Source organism: Solea solea, chromosome 13, assembly GCF_958295425.1.
Source record: "Solea solea chromosome 13, fSolSol10.1, whole genome shotgun sequence".
Classification (NCBI taxonomy): Eukaryota; Metazoa; Chordata; class Actinopteri; order Pleuronectiformes; family Soleidae; genus Solea; species Solea solea.
Window position 1 is genome coordinate 15,253,840 of NC_081146.1, and position 26,537 is coordinate 15,280,376.

At 39.6% G+C, this 26,537-nt stretch overlaps 2 protein-coding genes across 3 annotated transcripts; one reads left to right on the forward strand and one right to left on the reverse strand.

The window, feature by feature from the left end:
* The first annotated feature begins 10,227 nt into the window (after window positions 1-10,227).
* Window positions 10,228-15,241, forward strand: cmc1 (C-x(9)-C motif containing 1). Its single transcript, XM_058647967.1, has 4 exons — window positions 10,228-10,343; window positions 10,771-10,863; window positions 14,669-14,759; window positions 14,937-15,241. The coding sequence occupies exons 1-4, from the start codon at window positions 10,325-10,327 to the stop codon at window positions 15,055-15,057; spliced, it is 324 nt and encodes a 107-aa protein (XP_058503950.1). The 5' UTR covers window positions 10,228-10,324; the 3' UTR covers window positions 15,058-15,241.
* A 1,798-nt stretch (window positions 15,242-17,039) lies between these two features.
* On the reverse strand, window positions 17,040-25,758 carry azi2 (5-azacytidine induced 2). Of its 2 annotated transcripts, none has more exons than XM_058647968.1 (8): window positions 25,542-25,758; window positions 23,682-23,935; window positions 22,693-22,809; window positions 22,351-22,456; window positions 21,699-21,832; window positions 21,284-21,348; window positions 20,105-20,229; window positions 17,040-18,399 (listed from the first exon to the last, which is right to left on the reverse strand). In XM_058647968.1, the coding sequence occupies exons 2-8, from the start codon at window positions 23,898-23,900 to the stop codon at window positions 17,969-17,971; spliced, it is 1,197 nt and encodes a 398-aa protein (XP_058503951.1). In that variant the 5' UTR covers window positions 23,901-23,935; window positions 25,542-25,758; the 3' UTR covers window positions 17,040-17,968. The 2 variants fall into 2 exon arrangements, with proteins under 2 accessions (XP_058503951.1, XP_058503952.1); XM_058647969.1 differs by having other exon boundaries at window positions 22,357-22,456; window positions 25,542-25,753.
* Between the last annotated feature and the right edge of the window lie 779 nt (window positions 25,759-26,537).

The window sequence follows — 26,537 nt, forward strand, 5'->3', positions numbered from 1 at the left end:
TGTACACACAAACACACACACACACACACACACACACATAATGACATAATGCATTCTATAGCCCCTTACCATCACAACTGAGTGCCTAACCCTAACCCAAATCTATTCTAAATCTGTTCTATTCTATTCCACGCGAATAATGCTATAATGAATAATAGGAATACTGCAATTTCACAAATTAATATTGACCCGACAGAATTTTTACTGTATGGCTTTATGGTAAATAGCAGTAGGTGAAGGCATCGAGTGATCCCTTCCTCAATCTCCCCCCCTAAGTTTACATATATGGTTCGGCCCTACATCCTGTTAAGAGTAGCAGCAGGAGTGGACCATCACATTTGGTGCTCAGCGTGGGGGCGGTTGGAGAGCCGTCATGTTCCAGCTATCCCACGGAGATACACTTCTGCCTCTCTGCTAAGATTTGGTGTTTTCTCATTTGCATTTGCTAATGAGATCCTGATTGCACGACTTTATACTGGAAAGACTATCTCTCTGAATATCTCTGTACAAATACTGGAGGTGGAGGGAATCCTATTTATTTACCCGCTACTAACTAGTCAGTCCCATTAAGATTAAGGATGTCTTTTGCGGAGAATTCGCATAACGGTAATCTTACAAATAAAGTAGCCCATTTGTTGGTGTTTGGCAGTGGAGTCAAACTGTGGCTACAGTTTTAGATTCTGAAATATATGCTAATCAAGAACCATGTTGGTTTTTCTGATGTGTCATAATAGCTCGAATGCTGCAAAAGCAGATGACAGCTTGATCCTGTCAAGTGGTTCTGAAGTGACTGAGTCTTAAAAACCTTGTCCAAACCACAAGCGAAACCTTCCCTTTCTCTCATTTCTTGCTGCAGTATTTGCTAGAAGAGGGCATATATATATATATATATATATATATATATATACATAGTGATGATCACTGATGAAGTCTGCTCTCATCACAACTCCATGCTGGAGAGATTCGTCTTCCCAGAATCTTCCCTCAGCCAAAAGCCATGACTCCCATAATCACTTATCTGACAGGAAGTTGCAGAAGTCTAAGGCCAAAGCCAATTAAGTCCTGTTTAAAGCACTTCCTCATTATCACCCAATCTGTACTGCTAAGAATTCCTGCCCACCAATCTGTGGGTGTCAGCAGCAGCCCCCCCCCCCCCAGAACTGTTGCAATTCCATCTCAGGTCACAGTCATGAGCTACTGCCTCGATTACAACAAGCTGATTGTCAAATATAGTGGTACCTTCAAGGTCAAATAAGAAGTGACAAGTGTTAGACACACACAAATAATCAAGATTTTAACAGTGTACAGTCAAAAAAAAAAAAAAAAGATTGGAAAAGTGATTTATTATAAAGAGCCTATCCACCACAATGTAGTGGATAGGAGGACTGACTTTGATCCAGAAAACTCAAAAGTGGCCGACATCTTTCCTACAGAAGCTCTGCTGAATGTCTGTGTTTTAAATAATTGACCTCTAAATCCTAACAAGGCCCAAGTTAGCATCACATTATATCATGTAATGGAATGAAAATAAAATATCGCATCACATATCGTACAGTATCAGTCAGTTCTCTCAAAGAACAAATATTTTTATTGCCTTCAATAATATACATGTGCATCTATACATATCAATGGTTGCAATTTCCCAGTTTTCTCAAAGAACAAATTCATTTTTTTGTCATGGTTCAAAAAATATCCCTTTGTCCAGTGGGGTGGAAGGAATATTTTCTGCATTATGTCCCGTCTTCAAGCCGAAAGGAGCCCGAGCATGTTTTTCTCATAAGGGGAATCTGCTGACTGCGGTATCACATTGTGATTAACAATTTAACTATGATCCCCTTCTTTCCCATTGTAATTCCATAGATGACTACAAACAAGAATGAAATGTCTGCGACGACATGCAGGCTTCATTAGATTCATTGATTGATTTATTATTTTCCACGGTTGTAATCACTTCCCCCAAGGTAATTTGTAAGCTCTTTATGGTTCAGAGGTATAAGCCGTGGAGTTAATTAATCGGCTTTGTTTATGTTTGAAAGTAGGAATGCCTTCCTGAATTGGTAACTGCTTGGAAGGTGACTCTCTGTGACAGAATCTCTTCTTTCCCATGGCATAAATAATCAAAATGGAGTAGCTAAACAGACATGAATATATATGGATGTTTTCCCCCCCACACCCCGAGATTAGATTCATTCTTTTAATTTTCTTTTTGTCAAATCCAAATCTAGGATTTCTTGAGAAAAAAAAAACATTTTTATTAAACCAGTCATCAAATTCCAGTCAGTACACTAAACACAAACAGTATTACCATGTGTTAACCAAGTGTTAATGGCAATGACATGTAGAGAACACTGAGTCAATCGAAACTTCTGTAATCGAAACCAACACCATTTTTATAAGCACTCCTTCACACATGATTCTTGCTCTGCTTCTATTCTTGTGAGGCCTCTGTAAAAAAAAAAAGAAAAGTTACTCAACTTAAGTAAAGCATTGCCATTACAGAATTAGATCATTCAAATTTTTTTTTATTTATGACCCAAACTCTCGCCTGCACTACCCCTCTCACACACAAACCCCCTGATACTGTTCGACCTTTGTCAGGTTTAATTGAAGTCCAACCTTGCTTTAATTGGCCTTTGTATGTATGTGAATGGCAACGGCTTTTTATGGGTTAAGTGCATCTCGAACAGAGATTTAATCCGGTCATTAGCAGGGACACATGATGTGTTGAGAACAGTGATGAGAGGTCGATAATTGAGTCTGCTTCCCGAGTTGCTCCCTGTGCTGCACGTATGCGACACACATGCATGTACTCACGTGAGTGATTTATGTATAGGAGACAATCTTTCTAAATAGTTGTCCACGGGACATTTTACATACTCTTAATGATACAGTTGCCGTAATGGATTAGTGTGGATGTATACTCGGTTGGAACCAAAACACTGAGAATATTCCAGCTGTCAAATTCTCGCTGAGTTTTTCTCGCTGTATATTTTAGCACCTCCCCCCTGTGTGAGGCCTGTGTTCCTCCGTACCCCCACTCTTGTACCCGCCTATCTCTCACACACACACGCGCACACACACACACAGAGTGTTGAATCAATGAGTCTAGTGTATCTTGAATAAACACGCTGGTTTTAGACACAGTCCCTATTTGCATCATCCTTTATAAAATGTATTTTTCACCATTTTTTGTGTGATTTAATACCGACGTACACACCCAACCCCTGATCCTTTAAACGCATTGTGTTTAAAGGATCAGGACACAACCTCCAGTGCTAGTCTCTTTCTCAGAGAGGATCACTGACAAAAAGGAAACCCAAAAAAGAAGCGTGTTCACATTTTGCCAGTGGTGTGAAAGCTGAGAAAGTCTGGCTTTAAGAGAGGTGGCCAAAGTCAGTGTTGTAATGTAACAAGGTACAAATACTTGTTATTTGTTACTGTTACTGTGTTTTACTATCTTTGATACTCGTTACTACCAAATAAAACCATGCAGAAGAAGAAGAGTTGGTAATGGTCTGTATTTATGTAGAGCTTTTCTAGTCTTGATGAGCTGCTTTACACTAAGGTTTTGCCGTTCACCCATTCACACGCTGCAACATGGAGTTAGGTGTCTTGCTCAAGGACACATATATACTAGAGCAGGGCCAGGAATTTAACCCACAACCTTCCAGTCGAAAGACAACTCGCCCTGTCACTGATCTACCATGGCTCAATCCTAACTCCTCAGTTTTTCAAGTCTTTTACTTCTAAAACTTTAGTACATTTTGTATCACAAAATTACATTTGATAATTAAGTACAGTAAATGTCATATACTTTAAGACTTTTACTTAACTAATATTATAAAAAAGTGACTTCAACTTGTACCAAAGTATCCCTTTCAGGTACTGAACAAAAGATTGAACAAAGGTAACAACATTTATATATATATATATATATAACAGTACAGACATAAACAGTAGCACTTAATAAATATCATACTGCACCCCAACACTTGCGCCCAGGTAAATTTATACATTTCAGCCCAGTTCTGTTTTTTGTGCCACTTTGCTCACTGTGTGCATGCTTTTTGTAATAACTGTGAGGTGTGAGAGGGGAGGTTTGACCTCACCCAAAAGCTTCACCTCACAAGACTCTCCACATGAAAGTGTGAAAACATTTACAGGCCGTTTACAGCACGAGATGACACATCCTCCCGGGTCAGTGGCAAAGAGAGAGAGATCGCTGTCACCTTTACAGACAAGCAACACATCTCTGCAGCGCTGACACCGTGAGGAAAGAGGATACAACAAATGTATCTGTAGTGTGTTTTAAAAACCTTCAATGTCAGGGGTCACAGGTTAAGACCGATAGATCTATCTTCGCCATCACTTCGCTGAAACATACTGACTGTTGAACCGACAGAGTGAATGCACACGCACTGCACTCTGTGGAGTCTCAACACGGGTTTTGTGCATTTAAGGGTCACAAATGGGATTTTACTTGCACACACACACACACACACACACACACGTTAATGCACATACATCATTACTTGTCACATATTACAAAAACCTCTTTTTTATCCTGGAAAAAACCTATCGATCTTGTGCTTTGCCTTCTCCAGTTGATAGTTTTTTCTGTCATAATGGAAAGTCTCCCCAGCCATTTCTTTAGCCTATTCTTCATTTGGAGTAATTATAGATGGAGAGGTAAAAGATGTCCCCCCCCCCCCCCCCCCCCCAGTCCTTTTCTCTTCTCCGTCCTGGCCATCTCTCTCTCTCATGTGTGCATTCAGAGGAGCTCTCACCACTGCATTCTTATTAGGGACATGTCTGAAAAGGCTCCCCACAGCATGTGGTGTCCTCTGACCGTCCACTGTAGCTGCTTTTTGTTGGCATTAACAAGCCAAACAACCAAGAATGGGTTTTCTACGGGAACAAACTTTTCTTTTTAGATAATTAGCCACATTCAGACACTCAGCGCAGTGTAGACTGTGTGTGTACTGAAACCTGGTGAGGATCATAATCTCGAGAAAAGGGAAAGACGGAGAGAGAGAGAGAAAAAAACTTGATCAAAAGACAAGATGTTCTCTTTTGGTGTTGTTTGCTGCTAGTGGATTCTATACCAAACTCCTATTCAAATGGTATGATCTTTGTCTCTTCTCCTCATCATCCTCGCCTCTATCCTCCTCATCTTTTCGTCAAGACGGACGGTCAAAGGTTTGATGCCTTAATGAATGAAAAAAAACACAGAAAAGAAGAGCTGCGACTTTGCCTCGCAGCAAAAGCCCCAGGATGCCTGCTGAAGAAGGCCTCCTCCATCCATTGCCGCCACATCTCTTTTTAAAGGGGGCATAAAATGAAGGCAGAGGGGAAAAGTAATTTTCTTCTCCTGTCTATCCATTCTTTTGGTGGGCCTCTTCCACTTTTTGCTGTGTACTTTCATAAAGCTTATAATTATCTTGGTGAGGGCCCTCAAGTGAGAACGAATAGAGTCTTTGTACCTCTCTCTCTTCAGCCCTCTCCTGTTTCTGAAGGGAGTTATATTAACATTTGCTCTTTCCCTTTTTTACAGATGCAGGGAGAAAGCCAGATGTGGCTCCAAAAAAACAAGAAAAAAAAATTCCTATTTAGCAGCGTCATTCTACAAATGAATTTTCACATCCATGCAGAGCATGTCAGAACAGGACGGGGGTTGATCAAAAATGTTCGTCTGGCATTTACCATTTAGGCTACTTTTAATTAGCAAGTTGGTCACTTTAACATTTGTATATGAGATGTTTGAGATTTGAGACTATTCCTTAAAATATATAATTAAGTTAAAAAAAAGAAAACAGCTCAATGACTGTACTACAGGCTGACCAGGCAACATGTCTATAATAACATCTTTCATGACCTCGCAGCAGAGATCATCAATTTAAGGTCAAACTACCGTCTAACGAATAAATTCCTTTCACTCATCCATCCCCCCGTTCATCCCTCTGACTCCCATTCCCAACTCTTTCGGCTGATTACTCCTAATGTAATTTTAATTAAAAACTGTGGTGTCAAAGGGTTTAGCCTGTCTGAGAAGCGGGTGCAGATTGTGGCACAGTGGCAGACCCCTTCACTTGCTTGAGAGGAAATACATCCTGACACTGCTTGGGTGGTGCCAACACTATCAGAGCCAGGTTAAGCAAAAAAAAAGAAAAAAAAAAAAAAGAAAAAAAGCTTTCTGGCCCTTTTGGTTATCATGATATAACCCAAGGAGTCACTCTATATGCAAACATGGGCATGTGTCAAAAGGTATTTATTTTGTTATTGTTAAATTTGAGGAAAGCTACAACATTTTATTATCATTTAAAAGAAAATACTTTCCTCTTCTCTCACACGGACCTGGTTAAAAAGCTGAGCTGTCATATAAGGGGTTTTAATTTAGGTACTGTACACAAATGAGCAGTTGTATTATGTTGATACGTTTAAAAAAAAACAATAAACAGATGAGAAAGAAAAAAACAACAACGTGTCTAAGAATCTGTTCACTTCGTTGTCATTATTTCAGTGTAATATTTACAACGGTGAGATCAAAATCCAGCAAAGAAAAATTCCGACTCAAGACACACAAAATCGACAATAACTGCCACTTCTAAATTTCATGGGGGTGACCTGAGGAAGGCGCCCCACAGCAGGACTCAACAGCAGAGGTCTGCCTGTAGGTTTGTAATCCCCTCACCCGAGCTGTTGGATTATCTGTACTCCATCGACCCTGAAGAGGCTCCCTGTGGCTCGGGTTTAAACACTCTCTAAAATCTCACCTCCACACTCCATCTGCCAGCCTAGCCGCGTCTTGCGAGTCACAGATATGGAAGAGAAGGGACTGAGAAAGCAGAGCAGATGAGGAAATCAGTCCATCTTACCGCAGCTCTGTGCATCAGAGATGGGACCTCTAAGGAAACATATGGTCTAATATTTGGATTATGCTTATCAAAATGACTAAAATTATTGTTTTCACTGTTGTACAATTTATAATCTTTCCCAGTACCAGCTTTCATTTTCTTGTTGCTTCACATATTCAGTTTTTTTGTGGATTAGTGGAAAAAAAGAAAAAAAAAAACTTTATTTGATAAAACTAGATCAAATTATTTAAGGTCATTCATTCTAAAAAAAAGTAAGTTGTCTTCATATAACTTGTTAACTTTAGTTTGTGATCAGGTTTGTTGCCTAATTGTCTATTTAGGCCAGGGTTGTCAAACTCATTTTTGTTCAGGGGCCACATACAGCACAATTTGATAATTGTAGCATAGCATAATAACCTATGAACAACAAGAACTCCTTTGTTTTTTCTCCTTTGTTTTTCCATTTAATTAAGGATAATTTTACAAAACATGAAATTTCTTGAGAAATATAAGTGCAATTTCAACAATATCATGCCTAAATTTACTATTTACACAGCACACTGGATCTATAAAGGCACATTTAGTCACGGGTATCTGGAGCATTTGACATTACGTTTAGATTAGTGTGAAATTTTAACAAATTCATCCTGTGGGCCGGATTGGACCCTCTGGCGGGCCGGTTCTGGCCCCCGGGCCGTATGTTTGACACCCCTGATTTAGGCAATTTATTCAAGATTGTCAGCCATTTTCTTTTATTTTACTGTATGTTATATTGTATTTAATGCATTTAAGATGCTTGTACATCAATAACTGTTTTTTTGGAGACTCTCGGGAGGTGTCAGTGTCAGTGACCCTTCAACATTCTCTGACACTAGTCTTGTTTTGTGGCCAGTTGGACAGTTGGAGGAGCTGGTGGTTGGCCCTGGGCAGTGAGGCATGTAGTAAGAGGGTTTAACTTTGCTAACCTCCTTCTGCCAGGTTCATGGGGCCCCGCTGCTCGGGTAATATTGGCTCAGTGTTGGGAGTCTGTGCCCCTGCCATATCAGCCAGCACGCTTCTTGGGGCAGTGAGCACTTTTCACCACAGAGAGCAATAAACAGTCACACTACAGATCAGTGAGAAGAGTGACAAAACATTTTGAGATATGTAGACTGGGTGCTACAGCTCAGTGCAGGTGACAATGTGCAGCAGGGTTTTTCTGGATTAATGTTACATTTAACTAGTTCAAACTATCCATTTCCTTGTGTTTTTGAGCTTGGAGTTGTATCCATCTGCTTATATACAGCGCTTTTCCACTACACAATTCTAGCACGGCCCAATGTGGCATGTTTTTTCCCCCATTAGTGGTACCTGGTACCTGGTTCTTAGTACTACCATTCATTAATCTCTAACATTTAGCAAGGAAATTTCTAAAAATCTCAACATTTAACAGAGGAGTTTGGTGTATTTAGCGACAGCACTGCCAAAAGCGGCGATCGCAACCCCTTTCGCCGTTTTACTTTTCAGTGACTGTGTCAGATGGAGTCTGTGCTCCGGTCATGCAGGACGTCCTGAACGAGTCTGTGAACAAATATTTTTAATTACCTGAGTCTAATAATCCAGTAGTCACCAATGTCTGTGTGTCGTGTGTAAAACAAAGTCACAGCAGTTTCATGCAGCCGTGCTATGATGACTCCGCCCATGTTGAGACGGTATAGTAATGGAAAACCAACCAAACCGCGTAGAGTCGAGCTGTGATGGAACTGTATAGTGGAAAAGTGCCATAAGTCTAGGGTATGTAAGTCTCGCGTTAAAAAGTTTTAACTGTCAAGAAATCAAGTACATGACACAGCACTGGTGATTCAGGCAAGAAGCAGAGTTTAGAAAAATATGTTTCCGAAGACAAGCAACCAACGATTCGCAGATGTAGGGAAATTACAAAGCGACATCCTGCGACAAACCAAGTCTCTTCCTGTGCAGACTTAACTAACTACAATAGTGATTTTGTACACATTTGTATGAATGCCTACAGAATGTAGAATAATCCTGTTTGTCTTCTGTATAACTCTGTGTGATCGTTAGTTCTAAGGTGTGTGTGTGGGTCTATGAGTGGGTACCTGTCACTTTGATTGAACAGGTGGGCCCTCTTTGCATGAGATCTAGACAGACAGTGTGACACAGCTGACTGTGGCCATGCAGGCTCACTGTGCTCAATGTGCAGCCTGGACCACAGATTCAGATACTGTGTGGCTGTGTGTTGATTCAACTTCAGGAGGATTTTGTCACTATATTTTACTACCATTTAGATCCACAGTTTTCACTTAGTAGTTTAAATAGTGGATTGTTGCGGGACATGTGCATATCAATTTAAATATTGTTACGTAACATACTATCTATGTTACGTAACAATATTTAAATTGATTTTACTAACTCAACCTGTAGTCCATGCCTCTATGTACGCATCCACGCACTTCTTAAAGGATACACTTTCTACTGAGAGAGCATTGAATTCAAGTGAATCATACAGAGAAGCAATAACAGACAGACAAGGTACCATGCCAGGTTTAAGGCAGGGCTTTTAGACTGAGGATAAACATAACAGTGACATATTTTGTCAACCACTGAATACTGAGTGTACTCCAGAGGGGTTTATGCTGTCAAGGGCCGCTATGTTTATGAAGAAGAAAGCTGCATTTTTGCACAGCTCTCAGGATTCAGTAATCTATTTCTTGTCTTTTTTCCACTAATTAAACACTGGTCGGACCATCATTAAAAATAAATGTATTGTTCGCCATAGGTCGAAGAAAATGGCTCAAAACCAAAACAGACATTTTGTGGATACAAGGCAACCCCAAAAATGTGACATGCTGTCCTGTACTCATGTGTTTGTTTGTTTTATTTTTGTTTTTACCACATCTCCCCCTTTCCATCGACGGAATTTCACTTTTGAATAGAATACTAATTAAATAATAAATAAATCATTTACTATAATCATTATTATTCCTAGTTTAATTAAAGTTCTACTCTATTCATTCATGAAGCTGCATTGCTTAAAATGAGAGCAGGACCTCTTGTACCTCTTGACGTTTCCAAGGATTGTGGGGAAAGAGGGCAACTAAATTCCATATTACTACTGGAATTGATGTGGTTTTCATCCCCCATGTTCTCTCAATTGCTTTTCTAACTTATCACAGTTTTTAATAGTTTTCATGGTAATGCTTCTTTAATTGTCGACATATAAGTTATGTACTTGCCTTTCTTGATTATATAGTGGAGTATTATAATTATAAAACGTTGATGTTACCATTAATTAGGGACGATGGACTTTACATGCGTTAGCGGTTCCGAACGGTTTTTGTTTTCGGGACGAGTTACACTGTAGGACCAGCAGTTTTTTTACGCCTCCCAATGACGTCAGCGGAAGAACTGTGAGTGTGTGTGCGTTAGGTCACATTGGTTGAATTTTGTAATGTTTTGAGGAGTACATCGTTATGGAGTCAGCTAACGCAGGTATTAAACATTCCCGCTGTCCTAGTGCACGACGTTGCTTTAGTAATACAATGTTAGCTGTTAGCTGAGTATGTTTAAAGAGAAACCGTTTTTAAGACGGCTGTATTTAGTCTCGTGCATCCAGTGAAGGCTACTCATGAGCTAGCTAGTAGCTAGCTATGTAGGTGTAGCTTAGTGGCTTCGTCCACTACACAGTTGACCTATTTCCGGACTGAATGTGAGATTATCAACAAGAATATGAAGTATAATCAGATTGCTGTTGTTGTTCCAATGGTGAAGTAAACGTTTTAACTCACATATAGCCTACTATATACTATATATATATGTACAGATTGGACCTGGGCTGTTTGTGCTAATAGTGCAATTGGAGGATGCTGTTCATGGTTCTTATGGATAACCTGTGTGTTTTTTCCCCATACTTTCTCAGATGAGCTTCACCTGAGGCACGTGGAAAAAGATGTCCTGATCCCCAAGATGATGAGGGAGAAAGCTAGGGAGCGCTGTGCTGAGAAAGTTGAAGGTGAAACTGACACAGCTTTTGTTTTCCTACAAAATTACATTACATGTCATTTAGCAGATGACTTACAATGGAATTGATTACAATCAGCCAGGTGTGGAGTCGAACTTGCGTCCATGATGTCTTTCGCATCATGGACGCAAGTAAAAGTTCAAATGTTCCATCCAACAGCTTGGAGTTTAGTTTGATACAGTGCAGTATTTGTTTTTTGTGTTTCCATTAGGAATAGTACCAAAATAATCAGCAGCTACCATTCCATTTTGGCACCCTTCCCTTGGGGTACCAGAATAAAATGGTACGGTACGGTAAGGTCAGTCAGCTGATTGGGCAACAGAAAAGCGACACTCCCACTCAAAGTCTATTCTCATACAAAGCTTTGACATCTTATTGACACAAATGGCCACTAAGCGAGCAGGAAAAAAGAGATGCTGGATGTCCATTGCTGCTTGTTGTGTCTCGTCTGATATTGTTGTTCATTGTTGCACCAGTACGATGCACACCCTGCCCACCAAGTAAAGTTCTTAGTTCAAATTCAAGCCTGACCCAGGACCTTTCCAAATTGTACCGCACTGTATCAAACTTAGTAGTAGTATCAAACGGCTTCACACGTGACATGACTATAGTCTTAGTTCGAGTGATGCACCTGCCCTTATATTTTAGGTTATATTTTTATGTCTTTGTCAGAATTATGCAAAAACTACAAATGGATTTTCTTGAAACTTCGATTGTATGCAGGTTTTAGGCAGGATGGTGTATTACCCAAGAAGACAAGAAGCCTATTATGAATTTCTTAAGGATCCTGTCCTAATAGTGATAGACATGTTTGTGGTAGCAAATGTGAAGAAGTCTCGTGTCTTTCATCATGACGTGTAGATCAAAATGCAGTCTGTTTCTGTGACGGGGTGTTTGATCTGTCCCATCAAAGGAGTTTTTATACCATTTGGTTCCTTACCATTTGACTGTGTCTTGCTGAACTGTTTCCTGCCACTGGAAACGCCTGCCTCTCGAGTCCACTTTTTTTCTCTGAATCGAGGAGCAGGCCGCATGTGAGTGCGTGCAGCTCAGTGTGCCTCAGCAACACATAGTTGATAGTGACGGGGTTATGTGGTTTCTAGAAATCAGATGACTGCACGTGAAAACACGTGTAGTCTGGGGTGGTGGGACAGACAGGGGCTGTGCAGCCAGGTAGTGGAAACCACCCTCACATTGCTAGCTTTTCGTCCCACTCATTTTCACACCTACATCCTCCGCCATCTATCTCTTTCTATATGTTTGTCTGCACTGGGCTCCCACATGTGTCTATGAGTGTTTTTGGCAAAAACAAGAACCCACATAGCTCTCTGTGTCTTTGGTTTTCCTGTGTTAACTCTCTCTGCTTGTATGCCTTTGCACACCCCATAGTATTTCCAGGGCAGTGCTACGGATTTCCTGAATTGATTCAACCCTGATTCACAAGGACAAGATTTGATTGCTTGCCAGAAGTACTCATATTAGTGCACTGTTTATGTTATATGAACACACAGTACACTGCTACAGTACAGTTGTAGGTTATAATTCAAACTCAAACCATGTAAAACCTATTTGAATTCAAAATATACAGACTAGAATGGCATAGACAGTTTGAAGTAATTACCAAATTGTCCAACAGAGGCACCCTCTTTACTCATCAGAAGACAACATTGATGTAATGTTGTTTGGTATTGACAATGTTGGAGTCACATTAAACTGTCCTCTTGAGTGGACAATCATAACACCAAAGTGTATGAAACTATGACTCGGATTTTGCATAGTTCCACCAGAGCCGACAGTATGTGGTCCAGCGACTTGACCACGGCTTCCTATGCGTCAGTCTCATAAGATTTGTTATATCTAATTAAGTATTAGTGGTTTTCACATTCTCATATGGTCCAAGTTTCCCTAAATGTTCAGGCCCTTTAGCTTCTGCTTTCTTCTAACTGCCAAACTCCACTTCTGCATCTTTAAAAATGGCTTAAAGAGCACCCTAGAAGTGAAGGGAACCCAACCCATTTTTGTATCAAGCCAGTCTCATAGATTTACGTTTGGTGTTGCTGCAGTCGAAAAGGCAACCCCTCTGCAGTCTCTATTAATATCATGGGACAGGCGTTGGTTGATTAGATTAGTCGCACTGTTGTGCTTCTCTAAATTGGTTTTTTTCACATCTGCATCTTGATGAAAGTGTTGGTGTGATAACCATACTTATGCCATAACCGATAAAGGTAAATGTATCTTTTTTGTGTGTGTGTGAATGGGGGCATGGGAGGGCAGTGGTTTTAATTAAAGCTTTAAACAAGAGCTTGCTAACAAGGTGAAGACTCGGTCTTCAGCACCTTCTTTACAACGAGGATCTTGCACATTAATTCTGTAATACACCAGCAGCCAGAGCACAATGTCACAGATGCAGCATCATGGAGGGATTTGCATAAGTGATGTATAGTTATCACTCGCTAAATTTTTCCACTTAAGATATTTTTGTCATATTTGATTGCATGCTGTATACACTATAGGTGTAACAAAAATGTCAATACACAATAAAATATCCCAGTATTTCATTTCTTTCTCAATTATATGAAGCAATATATCTGATTACAAAATATTAGTTTGCTTATAGTTTCACGTACAGTATATATACAGCACTGTGCAAAAGTATTATTTCTCAATCACTTTATTGGAACACCTTTTAGAAACTATGGTAAAACAAGTATGCAGTTTGAAAATAAATATTTAGAAAAACCAAAAAAAAAAAAAAAAAACTTTTCACCAGGTTTAAGTGTCACGTATTTAGTGTGATCTGCTCTTCTTACACTTGACCCTGGCTCTTTTAAACCTGCAGTGGAACCCTAATTGGTTATAGTAAAACCTGTGTTTGTCCTGCTATTCCATATCGACAAATATCTGCTTTGAAAAAGGGTTATTATGCCAGGTCTTGTATAAACCTGGTATAATAGCCCACTTGAGTGGTCTTGTGTCTCCCCCAAGCTTGAGTCCTCTACTTGAGGGTTCGGCACAGTATCTTAGCTGTTCCTATGACTGTGCTCTTCTGGACAGACATCTCAAATGTTGCTACTGGAGTCTGTTGGCGCCACTCTCCCAGTTTGAAGGTTGTAGTGCTCCAATCGCCACTGGGACCACAGTTGCCTTTTTTCCCCACATCTTCTCTAGCTCCTCTTTCAACCCTTGGTATTTCTCAAGCTCCTCATGTTCCTTCTTCTTGATGTTGCTGTCACTTGGGATTGCCACATCTACCACCATATACTGTCTATATTGTATAGGTCATAATGTCTCAGGTGGTTTGAATGTGGCGTTTTAACTTAAGTCATTTGCAGAATTTGTACGGGTTAAAGGTTTTCAGAATATCTCTTATTTGCCCGTGAGCTTTGCCTCAGTTACCCTGTAGAGACTCAACCTTACTGTCACATATTTCACTCCCCTGATAATGTTTGGCCTGTGATTTCTGGAAATGCTCCTTTTTTTTTACTTGCCAAGTTATTGTTGTGATCAGTGAAGCATTGCCTATTTTTATTACTCAAGGGAGGGAAAAAACACCTTTATATTTGCAGTTACTGTTAAAGAGCCAGTGTGGAAAAGGGACTGGCCACAGATACTACTACCTTGTGGCCAGTACATTTGCTCAGTCCTTCAGTTCAGTCTTTATGTGAAGGAGGAAATGTAGGTTTCATCTTGATAATGAGCCTGGTGATGGCCACACAAGTGCAAAGATGAGGTGCAGCGTGGTGTTCCGTTGTTCCCCCCTTAATTTCCTTTTGATCATTTCTCCATCTCCCTCCAGCCTTCACCCACTGTTGTAAAGAATCGGGTTTCCTCATGGTGCTGAACTGCAGACAGGAGAATTCGGCACTGAAGGAATGTCTGACGTTACAGTGAGTGTTTTGCTTCTCTTTTTTGTTTTCTAGAACACTCGACACTTACACAGACACCAGTATGGCTCCCCTTGTTATTTCCCAGCCCCACTAACACTTTCAACTTTGGTCAATGATCATCGGCCTTATTTTACATCAGCCTGTAAAATAAATACTGGAACTTCTGTCTTCCACCAGCTACAAGGACCCTGGCTTCTTCGAGGAATGTAAGCAGGAGTACATCAAACAGAAAACGGAGTTCGAAAGAACAGGGATCCCGTTAAAGAAAAGAAACCAGAAACTCCCAACTAGCATGTAATAAGAAACATGACACCCAAACAGCTTCCCCCATCAGACTGGGTTGATGAAGCCACATACCTGTTTAACTTAAATCTGCTGCATATGTAACTAAAACAGGTGTGTTATGTAAATCATGTTTGTTAATTTCTGTATATTTGCATAATGTTTTTCATCAGATACCCATAAACGTTGCAATATAATTATCTTTTCTCTGTTGATTGAATATTGATAATTAAAGCTATTGATTTAACATTTACAAGTACATGTGCTAGCAACACTTGGGCTTTGCAGTCGTAAATTTAGTAGTGCTAAAAATCTGCTTAGGTTTATATTTAACATACAATGGCAACTCATGTTCTTATTTAATCTACCTGCTCCTGCAGCCTGGATTATCTTGTTTATCAACATCCTAAGAAAAAAGACTTCATGATTATAGTTTTGTACAGCATATGTTAAAGATCTACTATAAATGAAACCCCTAAAAAAAACAAATGAAATGTGACAATGTAAATATTTTGTCAGTAAAGTGAATCTATGATAAAGTGTGTTTCATTCATACAGGCATTTTTTTTTCTTACTTTACACTGTTAAAAATGTTAGCAATCACAGTTCACGGTATCTTTAATTTGACATTTACCAACATGCAGTTGGTTTTTTTAAGTAATGACAAATGCTGGTTGAGTCTTTAAAGCCTGAAGTATTTTAAAATGCTTGTCTGCAACATTTTAGTTGAAGTGACAGATAGTTTGAGCTGCAGAATTACGGAAGCTTTTTGATAGGCAGTAAGAGTCATTATGAAATTTTATCCAAATTGCAATACGGCATACTGCATTTTTCAAATCACAGGAGTATTTGTTCAAGCCCAAATGTGTGTCAAAATATTGTAGATTATTGTCTTGATCTATACACATCTTATTCTACAGACTGAAGAGAAGTCTTTGTTTCTTCTGCACAAATATCACAAAAATCATTTTAAATGGTTTTCGAATGAAAATGAGCATAATGAGCATTCTCTCTGATATTGCAAATCATATCACAATCCCTATCAAAATACTCAAAACCTCATGTTTGCTAAAATAAAATAAAAAACATTTCAATTCAGAGACAGATCAAACCCCACTTCCTTTTCATTTGTTTAATTGATCATATTTACAAACAGTCTGAAGTGCAGTAAATCTAAAATATAATCCGTATCTACTGTACATTGCATTTTGGTTTGCAAATTGTTTACAGAAGTATGAAACTACTGCTGTAAAAGAACAATTCTTGAAAAATGAATGAACAAAAAGATCACAGTTATAAACAAAAAAAGAAGAAAATGCAAAAAACTCAACCTTTTTTTCAATGATACGTGCCCTTTGTGCTTTGTGCACCTATTTGTCAAGTCACTTTTGCACATGTCTGCATGTTAACGCACTTATTAAGTTGCCACCATTGCAGACAGATCAGACGTCTTAGGGCGAGGGAGGAAAATAACCACAAACAATATATATATGTTTTGGAGTGCAGAACAGCGTGGCAGAGAACTGAAGCCCACCATTTACATTTATACAGATATGCACATTCTTCCACTTATGTATGTTGTGTACTGTTTATAATGTGTGTTTCTTTTGTACATCCTTCAGTTTATTTGTAAAAAATCGAAATCAGAGAGAACCTCATACTGCCAAACAGATGTGTCATAGTTTAACACCAGCACAGTACAGAGTTTAGAATACATTTGTTATTGTTCAAAATCTCCACAAACCCAATCAGGTTTCAGAAATACAGAGGAGTTTATGGATTCTATTCCACGAGTCCTTAACGGGGGAAAAAAAAAAACACCCAACAACTCACAGCATTACATATACATGTCCCCTTCCAACAGAATTAGTTCTAAGTAAACTGAATATGTGATAACAGGCAGGCTTATACAGGTTTGCAGGAGTTGTGAAATTTCTGTGAGAACAGTTGTTCTTGTGCCCCTGTGGATAATGTTCTATTTCAGACAGCGACACACCATAAGATCAAAGTTTATTATTTGCGACTCATTAATCTCATAAATCCAAACATTGTGACTGCATTCTCAAAAACGATTTGGTAAGCATATAATGATTAACTTCCTTCTTGGATAATGATGTGTAAGGACTGATATGAAAACAGTTGAGAAAAGACGGGTTTATTTGGTAGCCTTTAAAATTTAGATCAAAAACTCTGTGATTACCCTACAGTTAAACCTTCAGTCACAGAAGAGAAACAACCAAATCAAGTCCTTGTACCTACACAGTTTCTTCACATGACCACAAGACATACATGGGACCTTGAATACTATACAGCGATCAAATGTAAAAAGACCTGCGTTTTTACTGAATACAGTTTTACAAAGTATTCTGCTGTGTGTCCAGCTGTGGCCGCAGTGATCACTGGGCATAATGAATGAAGAAAAGAGGCTCTTTGAGCCCTACTGGGTTCATTATGATGAGATGCAGATAACTGGTAGGCAAGAGATGCCCGCACACTGATCTGCAAACACAGGCACGCGCTTTTTAATGTGCGTACATGCACACACTGAAGTTAAATTGCTCGTATGCGCGCTGGGACACACTTTGACTCATGTGCACACAAGGACACACACTCGCAGAAAAAACTTTAGATTCTACTGAGGGCCTCTCTCCTCAACCTTCCCTCTGCATGGTCAGATAAGTTCACCAGTGCAGTGAGCAGAGAAATCAGCAGGTGTGCAGAGTTTTCACCTCTGAAAGGCTTCCTCTGGTTTCAGTTAGTTCCCACAACCAGTAGGTCCAGGCCAGGGGAGTGGTCTAATCAGCTTAAGGCAGGTTAGGTGGTAGCTATGTGGCAGGGTTGCAGAGTCAAGTCATCCATCGAGTCATCATTGTTTCGTCCAACTGCAAACTATTTCATAATCATCTATTATCCGGTCAAAGTTGCTCTCAATAGGGCTTTGCCCACTCAGTGTTAGGAGGGCTCCTAGGACTGCAGTTTCCCATAAGTGATGAGGAGCTGGATGCAGCAGAGTGTCCCTCCCAGAATATGGCGTCACTGGGCTTGGGAGGACTAGGGAAGGACCTCGAGCTCTCGTCCAGGGAAGCTTGGTTTAAGGGAGGCGGGGGCAGGACGGCATTGCTGCCAGCTAAAGCCTCTTCTGAACAGCTATGTGAGGGCCAGGGTCCATTGTACCAGCAGTCCTCCTTCAGGCTGTCTGGCAACAGGGTGCCTGATGGGCCACCGACAGGAGGGCAGGGACGTCCAGAACACGAGGGGAGTGGGGGGGCACTAGGGGGACGAGGGACGGACGCCCGAGGACCTGGGTGGTTGTTCTTTTCTACGTCATCCAGACACTGTATTGGAACTGTTGAGGAAGCTAGAGACAGCAAGGTGAAGGAAAGAGGGAGGAAAAGTGAGAGTGAAGAGCAATAAAAGTGTTTTGCAAATATTGCTAGTGTGGTTAGAAACGGGTCACATGTCACAAACAGGTTCAAATGTTTGTCCCTCTTTGTGATGTCAATATTTTAGCTACCAATTTCTTGTGAGTGTTATTTGATGCGATTTCTACTTTGATAACTTGTTATTGTTACAAAGGTGGTGAGCGAAGTGCAGGAAATTCTATTGTTTTACTATATCGTGCAGGTAAATCACTATCAATTCTTTCCTCCAACTCAATTTTTTTTTTTTTATTACACATCTTTCCAGGACTTAGTTTGAGATGCCCCCACTTTTTTCAGTTGCTGCTTATTATGTTGAGCAAGACGTGTGGAACTTTAATTAGCAGCTGAGTGCGTTTGCCATTAAACACAAGATTTTCACCAACAAAAGTGACAAGACTACAAAGTAATGACGAGACTTGTTCTTAATAAATATAAATGAACATGACTTAACTTTTTTTCTCTATAATTTTTTTGTACCAGTCTTTTTCCTTTCCCTCTTCCTTTGTACCATTATATTATACTATAATACTAATTTTGAATGACTGAATTTGTCCAAAAAAGAAGAGGAAAAATTGGGATAATCTAAAACTTTTGACCAGTATTATATGGTCTTTCATCCATCCACCCTCTCCTGAGTCTGTCATTTGAATAGAAGTGATTCCACTGAAGGAACATTATCAGAATACAGATGTATTATCCAACCAAACACATAGCTTCTCGTTCTCCTCCTCCTTCCATTTCTTTCCAGCCGTCTCATTAAAGCTACAGGATTACGGTCTTATTCAGTGGAATAAATAGGCCAAGATTTATTTTCTTGCCATATTTCATTCCAATTTTCACCTCCTGGTCTCCTCCTCTGACAGTCTGAGGGAATTGACAACAGAGGTAATCTCCTCTAGGATAGAATGCATCAGCACAGAGGGAGGGGAGAGGTAAAACAGACCATTTTATGATGTCTTTTATCAGTGTTTCTTAGCAGTCTGATTGCACACCCTCATACAAATTGTGACAAGGAGCAGGAGAAGAAAATCTTCTCAGTTAAGAAGTACCTCTTAAAAGGGCGTGAGGAGTCAGGAGTGACTCCCTCTTTTCACTTAGTTAGTTTGCTACATTTGTTCCTGTGCAGTTAAGCAAGATTTGGATTCACAAATCTGACACTATTCTATACCCAGATTAAAAAAAAAATAATCAAATGAATTACTACCACTAAAGAGGTTTTGTTGTTGCTGTTAGCAGGATTATTCAAACATTACTAATTTTCTTGAAATCCTGGAGAAGTATGGCATTTTTTTTTCTTTAACTCTGTGAGCTATGACATTTTCAAAATGCTATATGAAGGAAATTTATTATAGTACGACACAAATTGACCATGATGGGTCACCAAGTCTATTTGTATTTGGTTTGAAATGTCAAATTACAATCACATTAACGCCTGCAATACTCGCGTCGCTCAGTTCCTGCGTGCTAGTGGTAACCTGTGAGAAGTTTCTGTAGGGGAATATAGGGGACGCATGATGTAGGTGTGAGAAAGGCAGCAGTGGAGCAGTCCATGGGGGAGGGGGGGGGGGGGTGTTATCAAATGCAAACACAGAAAGTAGGTTGTACAGATTTATGCACCACAGTCTCTGTATTATTCCTTACCTTGTCTTGTTTCGTTGATCAGCGGCCTGAGTTTACTGATCAGGCCCGATTGGTGCTTCAGCTCTGAGACGAGACGATTGACCTCACTGTTCAAAGCCTGGCACATCTGCTGCATGTTCCTCTCACTACACATCAACAGAATATTGAATTTTAGCAATATGCTCAAAGCATTGCTGCGTCTCTTCAAAGCCAGCGTTGTTGTAGAATATCTGTCAGACAGGATTTCACGTGGTAAAGCATAGAAACCGTGTTAAGCTCCATTTAAACGTTTTTTTTAGGTTTTTTTTACTGATGTGCATATTTATTTCACTTATTTAACTGAGACCATGTTCAAATCCACATTTGGTGAAATTAAAACTATCAAAGCAGACATGAATTTGATCAAAATTAGTAGGACATTTAATAATTAAAGCCTTATCTGTTCACAAAATTACGGAAATTCCTAGTGAGGGCATGTTGATTAATTTGAATTCCTGCAATATAGTTGGATTCATTTGACCCATTTAGCACAATCACTGACTGTACTCGTGTGAAGCCACAGACAAGTTTAATAGACGATGACATTTACCAAAAAGCAAATTCAAATGACTATGGTACATTTCGCGATTACAGTATGTCGGAGACCCGCAAAGGAAAAGCATATTATGTGCTACAGTAATTAGATACAATAAGTTGACAGATCCAGCAGCTTGTATTGAACCTTCTGCTACTTCCAGCAGTATTTAGAAGTGGTAGTTTTGTATGTGTAGCTGAGTCATACAAACATCTACAAACAACACTTTGGATAAATAAAGTGCCAACAAGAAATAGTTACACTGCAAAATATTGTTTTTTTCCTTCACGAAATATAAGTCTGTCATTATTGATTGAATTATCTCTCAGAGAAATGAGGCTTTTACCACACACCTGAAAATGTAATCTGTCTCATGGATGCAAGTCTTATGGGTGCAGCTGGCTTGCATTGTGTCTGATATGTAGACAGACTTGAAATGTAAAAAGCTACACCCTCCTCTAGTGGTCAAAGAGGACAACTACATCCCATATTGACAGAATGCAATGGTAAACCCACACACACACACCTCTTGTGCAGATCACCTGTCTGACCAGTCAAATTAGTCCCAAACTAACCCCACCTTTCATTTACTGTACAAATGTGTATACATGTATAAAATACTCTACCTTGCATTAAACTTTGTGTCACAGGTCAGGCCCAAGTCTGGTCCATTAAGGCCGTGGGGTTCCTCCTAAAACAGAGTGAGTTAGGAAAACCAGGGTGTCAGAATTTGTTTTTCAGTCTTTTTTCAATATCACGAAACAAACTTCGGCTCTCCTCCAAACTTAACTTATTTCCCCCATTCCTTTTTTCTTTCATACTTCAGGAACTAATTTATCGACCTGTGTGTTCCTCTTTTCTTTCCACATCTTCCCAGAGTCACCCTGTCTCTCTCTGCCCCAACACCTTCCGTCCGCTGTTTTCCTGTCGCCTCGTTACAGCTCTCTCAGCGAAATGTTTCACCGCTGTTCTCTCTGGCTCTTCTTCCTCCACCTCTTTTTTTCCCCACATTATGCTCCCGTGGCTGTACAGCGTACTTACCCCACCTCTCTCCAGCAGTCTGCTGTTTTCCAGTGTCACTCTCTCAAGCTCCTCCTGTAGTTTGTGGATCTTCAGCTCAGTGCTGACCCTGTCCACCTGCCAGTAATCCTGAGGGCTGTTCAGGCTCTTCATCACTGACAATAATTAAAAAAAAATCACTAGTTCATAACAAATTAAGATATGAATTCCTTATCATTTCAATGATGGCGATCGTAACTCTCTTCAATGATAAATTAAATATTTAGTCAAATAAATAACATTAAAAAGTGAAGCTGTTGTTTATATCAGGTACAGAATCCAATGTTTTCAAGCTTTAATGTCTTGTTCTCCATAGATGTGAAAAGCACATAAGGGTCAGATGTAGTCAGTCTGTCAGATTCTGTGATATATTGCTCCATCTCTATGTATTTAATGTGCGCAGTGAACTCTTGACAGCTTGAAAGCTGCACGGGCTCCATCATTTTTGCAGGAGCTTTTTTGCAGAAGCTGCCACCTAAGTCATGTGACTCTATAGGAAGATAAATCCACAGAAAACACTGTTTTTTTAAAAGGTGTACGCCACATATTAAATGCAATGGTTTTTTTGCAGATGCATTTTACAAAGCTTTGCTCAGCTGCTATAAAGAAAACAAAGCGGGCCCATGTGCTCTACCTGTACCTTGGCTGGTATCCATTTCTGTCCTCAGCTGCAGCAGCTCCCACTCTTTGGCCTGGAGCTGCTCCATCAGCAACCTCTCACTCTCACTCTTCTCCTTTTTCTAAAAGAGAAGGATAATAAACAGGAAGAGTCAGCATTCACACCGAAGAAGAAAACTCTCCCCTTTGGTAAGATCAATGCACTTGTGTTATATTTGTATGTTAAAATAAAAATAACCTTCTACCTAAGCTTTGAAATGCAGAAGATATTTCTATCTCTTTCTTTGTTGTTTCTCAGGTTTGAAACATACATGATCGTGTCAGTTTGAGGAAGGTTCAAATAGACCAGTGGACTCACCAGTTTGTTCAGCTCCATCTGCAGATCTTCCTTTTCTATATAGATACCTCGGTAAGCACTGAAGGCCTTATTCACATACTGGGGACCCTCTGATGGAGGTGCATCAGGCCTGAAGAGCTGCACAGAGATGAGAAGAGCACATCTTTCAATATGTTTTCACTTTTGCGTTCCATCTGTGTTACCTTTTTCTGTTAAAATAGTAAAATATTTTATTTTTTTATTAAATGCCAGGAGCTTTGTTTTCATATGTGTAGCGCTCCAAAACATGTCATGTTTTCCCAGACCTCCTCTATGTTTACAGACGGAAGATTTGTTGGTTCATTGGTTTTAGCTTTCACTTTAGGCCACAGGTGTATTAATGTTGGTGTGCAGATGGGGTTAGGGTTAGGGCCCACAGTTAAGTATTTTGCAGTTTTCTCTAAGCATTCTGTGTTTGTTCATACAGTTCTGTGAAAAACTCTAGGGGGGCACCATTGGATTTGTTGTTTAAACAATGCTATAATGACCACACGGTATAATTATTTCTCATTCACTTTACTGGAACACATCCAGGGGGTATGGGAAACATGTATGCAGTTTTGTTTTTAAACAAAACAGCTTCTACAGGTTTAAGTGTCAAGTGTGACCTACCCTTAAATTTAAACAATAGCACAACCCTGTGAAAGGTTATTGCAGCAGGATTATTCAAGACATGCTTGTGCATTATATGCACATGTTTTTCGAGTTAAACTCATTGACAGTTTGTGAATATATAAGACAAACTTTCACTCACATCATTCAAATCTAAATGCCATTGGTCACAGAAGTTGACAGACATTAAAACAAAGTAGTGCCCTAAAACTTCTAGATAGGCAGTAAGTATTTAAAAAAAAAAAAAAAAATTTAATCACTCTCCATGAGCTGTTATTTCCTTTTTCTAGCTTCTATTCTTCTACCCTCTCCATGCAACTCTGCAGAAATCACCACTTCCTGGCCATGTGCATCAATACCTTATCCTCAAGCTGCTTGACCCTCTTCCTTAGCAGAGTATTCTCTCGCTCCGTGTCTCTCAGCCTCTTCTTGATGTCCTCATAGGCTGTGACCAGGGCAAAGTGGGAAGCGACAGACTCGTCACCAGCACACACAGATACTGGGCTCTCGCCGGAGGTGGTGAAGGCTGTCTCGTGTTTCAGAATACAGATGTCATCATCCACTGCCAGAGGCTCCATGCTTGCACAGGCCTACGCTGTAGCAGCTAGATGACCTAGGGATGACAGGAAGAGGTTTGGATCAAAATTATGAAAATAACATTTGTTTATTGAACTTGGACTTTCTATCCTAAGGCATGAGGTAAAATGAAATGTCTTGTTATTACACATGATTAAGGGGACATCTTAGAGAGATGGTGCTCACTGATACTTTTGTTCTGTACAAGTGCTGTAACTGTGTCATTTTTCTGTGTAGGCTTTTTCTTGGTATTGTTTTCTGATAATCTGTGATCTGCAAATACTAAGATTAGTAGATTTTTTTCCTCTCTCCTTTGATTATGCATCTCTTTGCAAGTAAGTACATTTTACAACCAGTACAGCACACAATACAATACAAAATATAAAACAGACAATCTTTTAAAACCCTCGTTCAACTAAAAGCTTGTTTTAAAGGCCAGGTTTTCAGCTGCTTTTTAAAAGAGTGGACACGTTAGGCAGCACAATGTGAGTGGTAAAGCATTTCAAAGTCACACACACACAATTAGTTTTTCTATCAAGCTGAGCAAAGCTACAAGCTGAAACATGTTTGTTTACAGAAAGTGGCAAAGAAGTACTTACTTCTTACGCTAGATTCTTAGATTCTTACGCTAACAAACTTTACTTATGACAGTTTTGATTTGGATTAAACAGTGTCTGATTTATAAACATCTACATAATATCTCTCCATGTAGCTACTTTTTAAAAACAAAAGTGAGGAGAAAACACATTGATCTGAGGACTGGCCTGTTGTTACAGGGACTGTACAAAAAACAATGGCTCTCAGCAAGAATTTCATCAATTCAGACAAATATGAGAGAGAGAAATCCTCCATAAATGAGGCAATGTCTGTACTAGAAAATGTCTTAAAAAGGTGGCAAAAACGAGTTAAACACACTGCAGAACACTTTCGGTTTGTGGCAGTGCTGAGACAGTGCAGCTAATGCTATTGCTGATGATGTCAGCATGCAATGATGCAGCAAACACCGAGGAGCCAAGTTTTAACACTTGAAGGCCGAAGCTCTAAAATAAGTAAGTTTCAAATGAAAGGCTTGACAGTCCATGAGAGCCACACCAGCGATAGAAACCAAGATACAAGAAGCGTCGCTGACTTTCATGGACGACTTCAGAGAGGGGTATGAAACTGAGCGACCCCCAGCAAGACAAGTGTTTAAAACGAAAGTGAACATGAGTCCAAATATAAGACACGAAGTAAGAAGTCATGTATTTAGACACAATGAGATTAAATACGAGAGCTAAATGCTAACATTACAATGGCATAAATCAAGAGGGCGTATGTGGTTCAAACAGCCTCAGTCAGGATGTAAACAATCACCGACTCGTTCGTGTACGGTTCAAGGTAAGGTTATAGTGTTAGCTTCCGTGAGCTGTGTGGACAGCCGACGAGACACAACGAAAGACACTGATATTATGTACGGAAAAATGAAAACACAACAGTCAGCAGACATTGACTTAGACGAACAAAGAACCAATAACAATGCCGAACGTTACAGCGAATAAAACTACCGATCTATGATAACAGCTAGCTAGCGCTTAGCTAACGTCATTTGTGGCTAGGTGAACCAAAAAAGCAGTCGATTATTTTCTCTCTCGACCTCCACTAACCGCTTTGGATGCTGTCCTCAGTCCGGTGTCAGCCGAGCACACAGCGCGATCATTTATTCTTGATAAGAGAAGACCTGTTTCTGGTAAACAGCCAAAGAGACGAGGATGAACACTCGCACAGTGTCAGAACTGACAGGTGAGGAAACAAAAACTTCCGGGAGTCACTTGACTGGAGACCTTTCAAAATAAAACCACGACATGACCTCTGACAAGCCGTTTTAACATGTAATAGCTAATCGCGATGTTTTATATTATATTACATGATATTATATTATATTATTGGTTTAAATGAATATTTCCACAAAGCAATACATTTTCCCTTTTTGTAAGGTCAACAATTGTTCACATCACCAATAAAATATTGAGCCATAACCACATCCGCAGGAAATTCAATTGAAATCTGTCCTTTACTTTTTGAGTTATGCAGCTAACAGACAACAAATAATAACAAATGATAACTGCAGGCTAAGCTGGTGAGGAACACGACACTTAGCTAGTGTTCACTAACTTTCAAAGAGAAGCTCCCACCTTAACTAAGGATGAGTATTGCTGCTAATTTCTTTATTTGTCATTAAGGGACAGCTAAAATGAAATAATTATTCTAATGAACTGAGCGATGTTTTTTTTTTTTGACTGGGAGGTCAAAACTTTACCCTGGTTAGCTAATATGAGCTAATCAATCTAGTTAAGTTCTAACAAATATTAGTATCAATAACTGACAAGGACATGTGGAAATGTGAAGTAGTTAAGTATTTAGAAAGTTAGCAACTTATTCAACCATATGAATGTTTATAAGAAATGCTCAACACCATATCAACATGTCTTCTTTTTTTTTTTTACCTGCAGACAGAAGCATCCTGACAGTTAGACTTGATTTGTGATAGTTCTTGCATGACTATAAGTGGTAAGTGACATATTATCAATGATGATCATGTGACCATCTTACTGGAGATTCTGAAATAAATTGTATTCTCAGCCAAACAGCCTGACCTTACG

Bases quoted from the DNA above. Each gene is read 5' to 3' on its own strand.
- cmc1 (XM_058647967.1), top strand. The intron at 10,864-14,668 runs GTGAAACTGACA...ATCTCCCTCCAG, and splicing joins CTGTGCTGAGAAAGTTGAAG to CCTTCACCCACTGTTGTAAA. The intron at 14,760-14,936 runs GTGAGTGTTTTG...GTCTTCCACCAG, and splicing joins AAGGAATGTCTGACGTTACA to CTACAAGGACCCTGGCTTCT.
- azi2 (XM_058647968.1), bottom strand. From the start codon at position 23,900: ATGGAGCCTCTGGCAGTGGATGATGACATCTGTATTCTGAAACACGAG. The intron at 22,810-23,681 runs GTATTGATGCAC...ATCTCTGTGCAG, and splicing joins TCAAGCAGCTTGAGGATAAG to CTCTTCAGGCCTGATGCACC. The intron at 18,400-20,104 runs GTAAGGAATAAT...TGCTGTCTCTAG, and splicing joins GATCAACGAAACAAGACAAG to CTTCCTCAACAGTTCCAATA.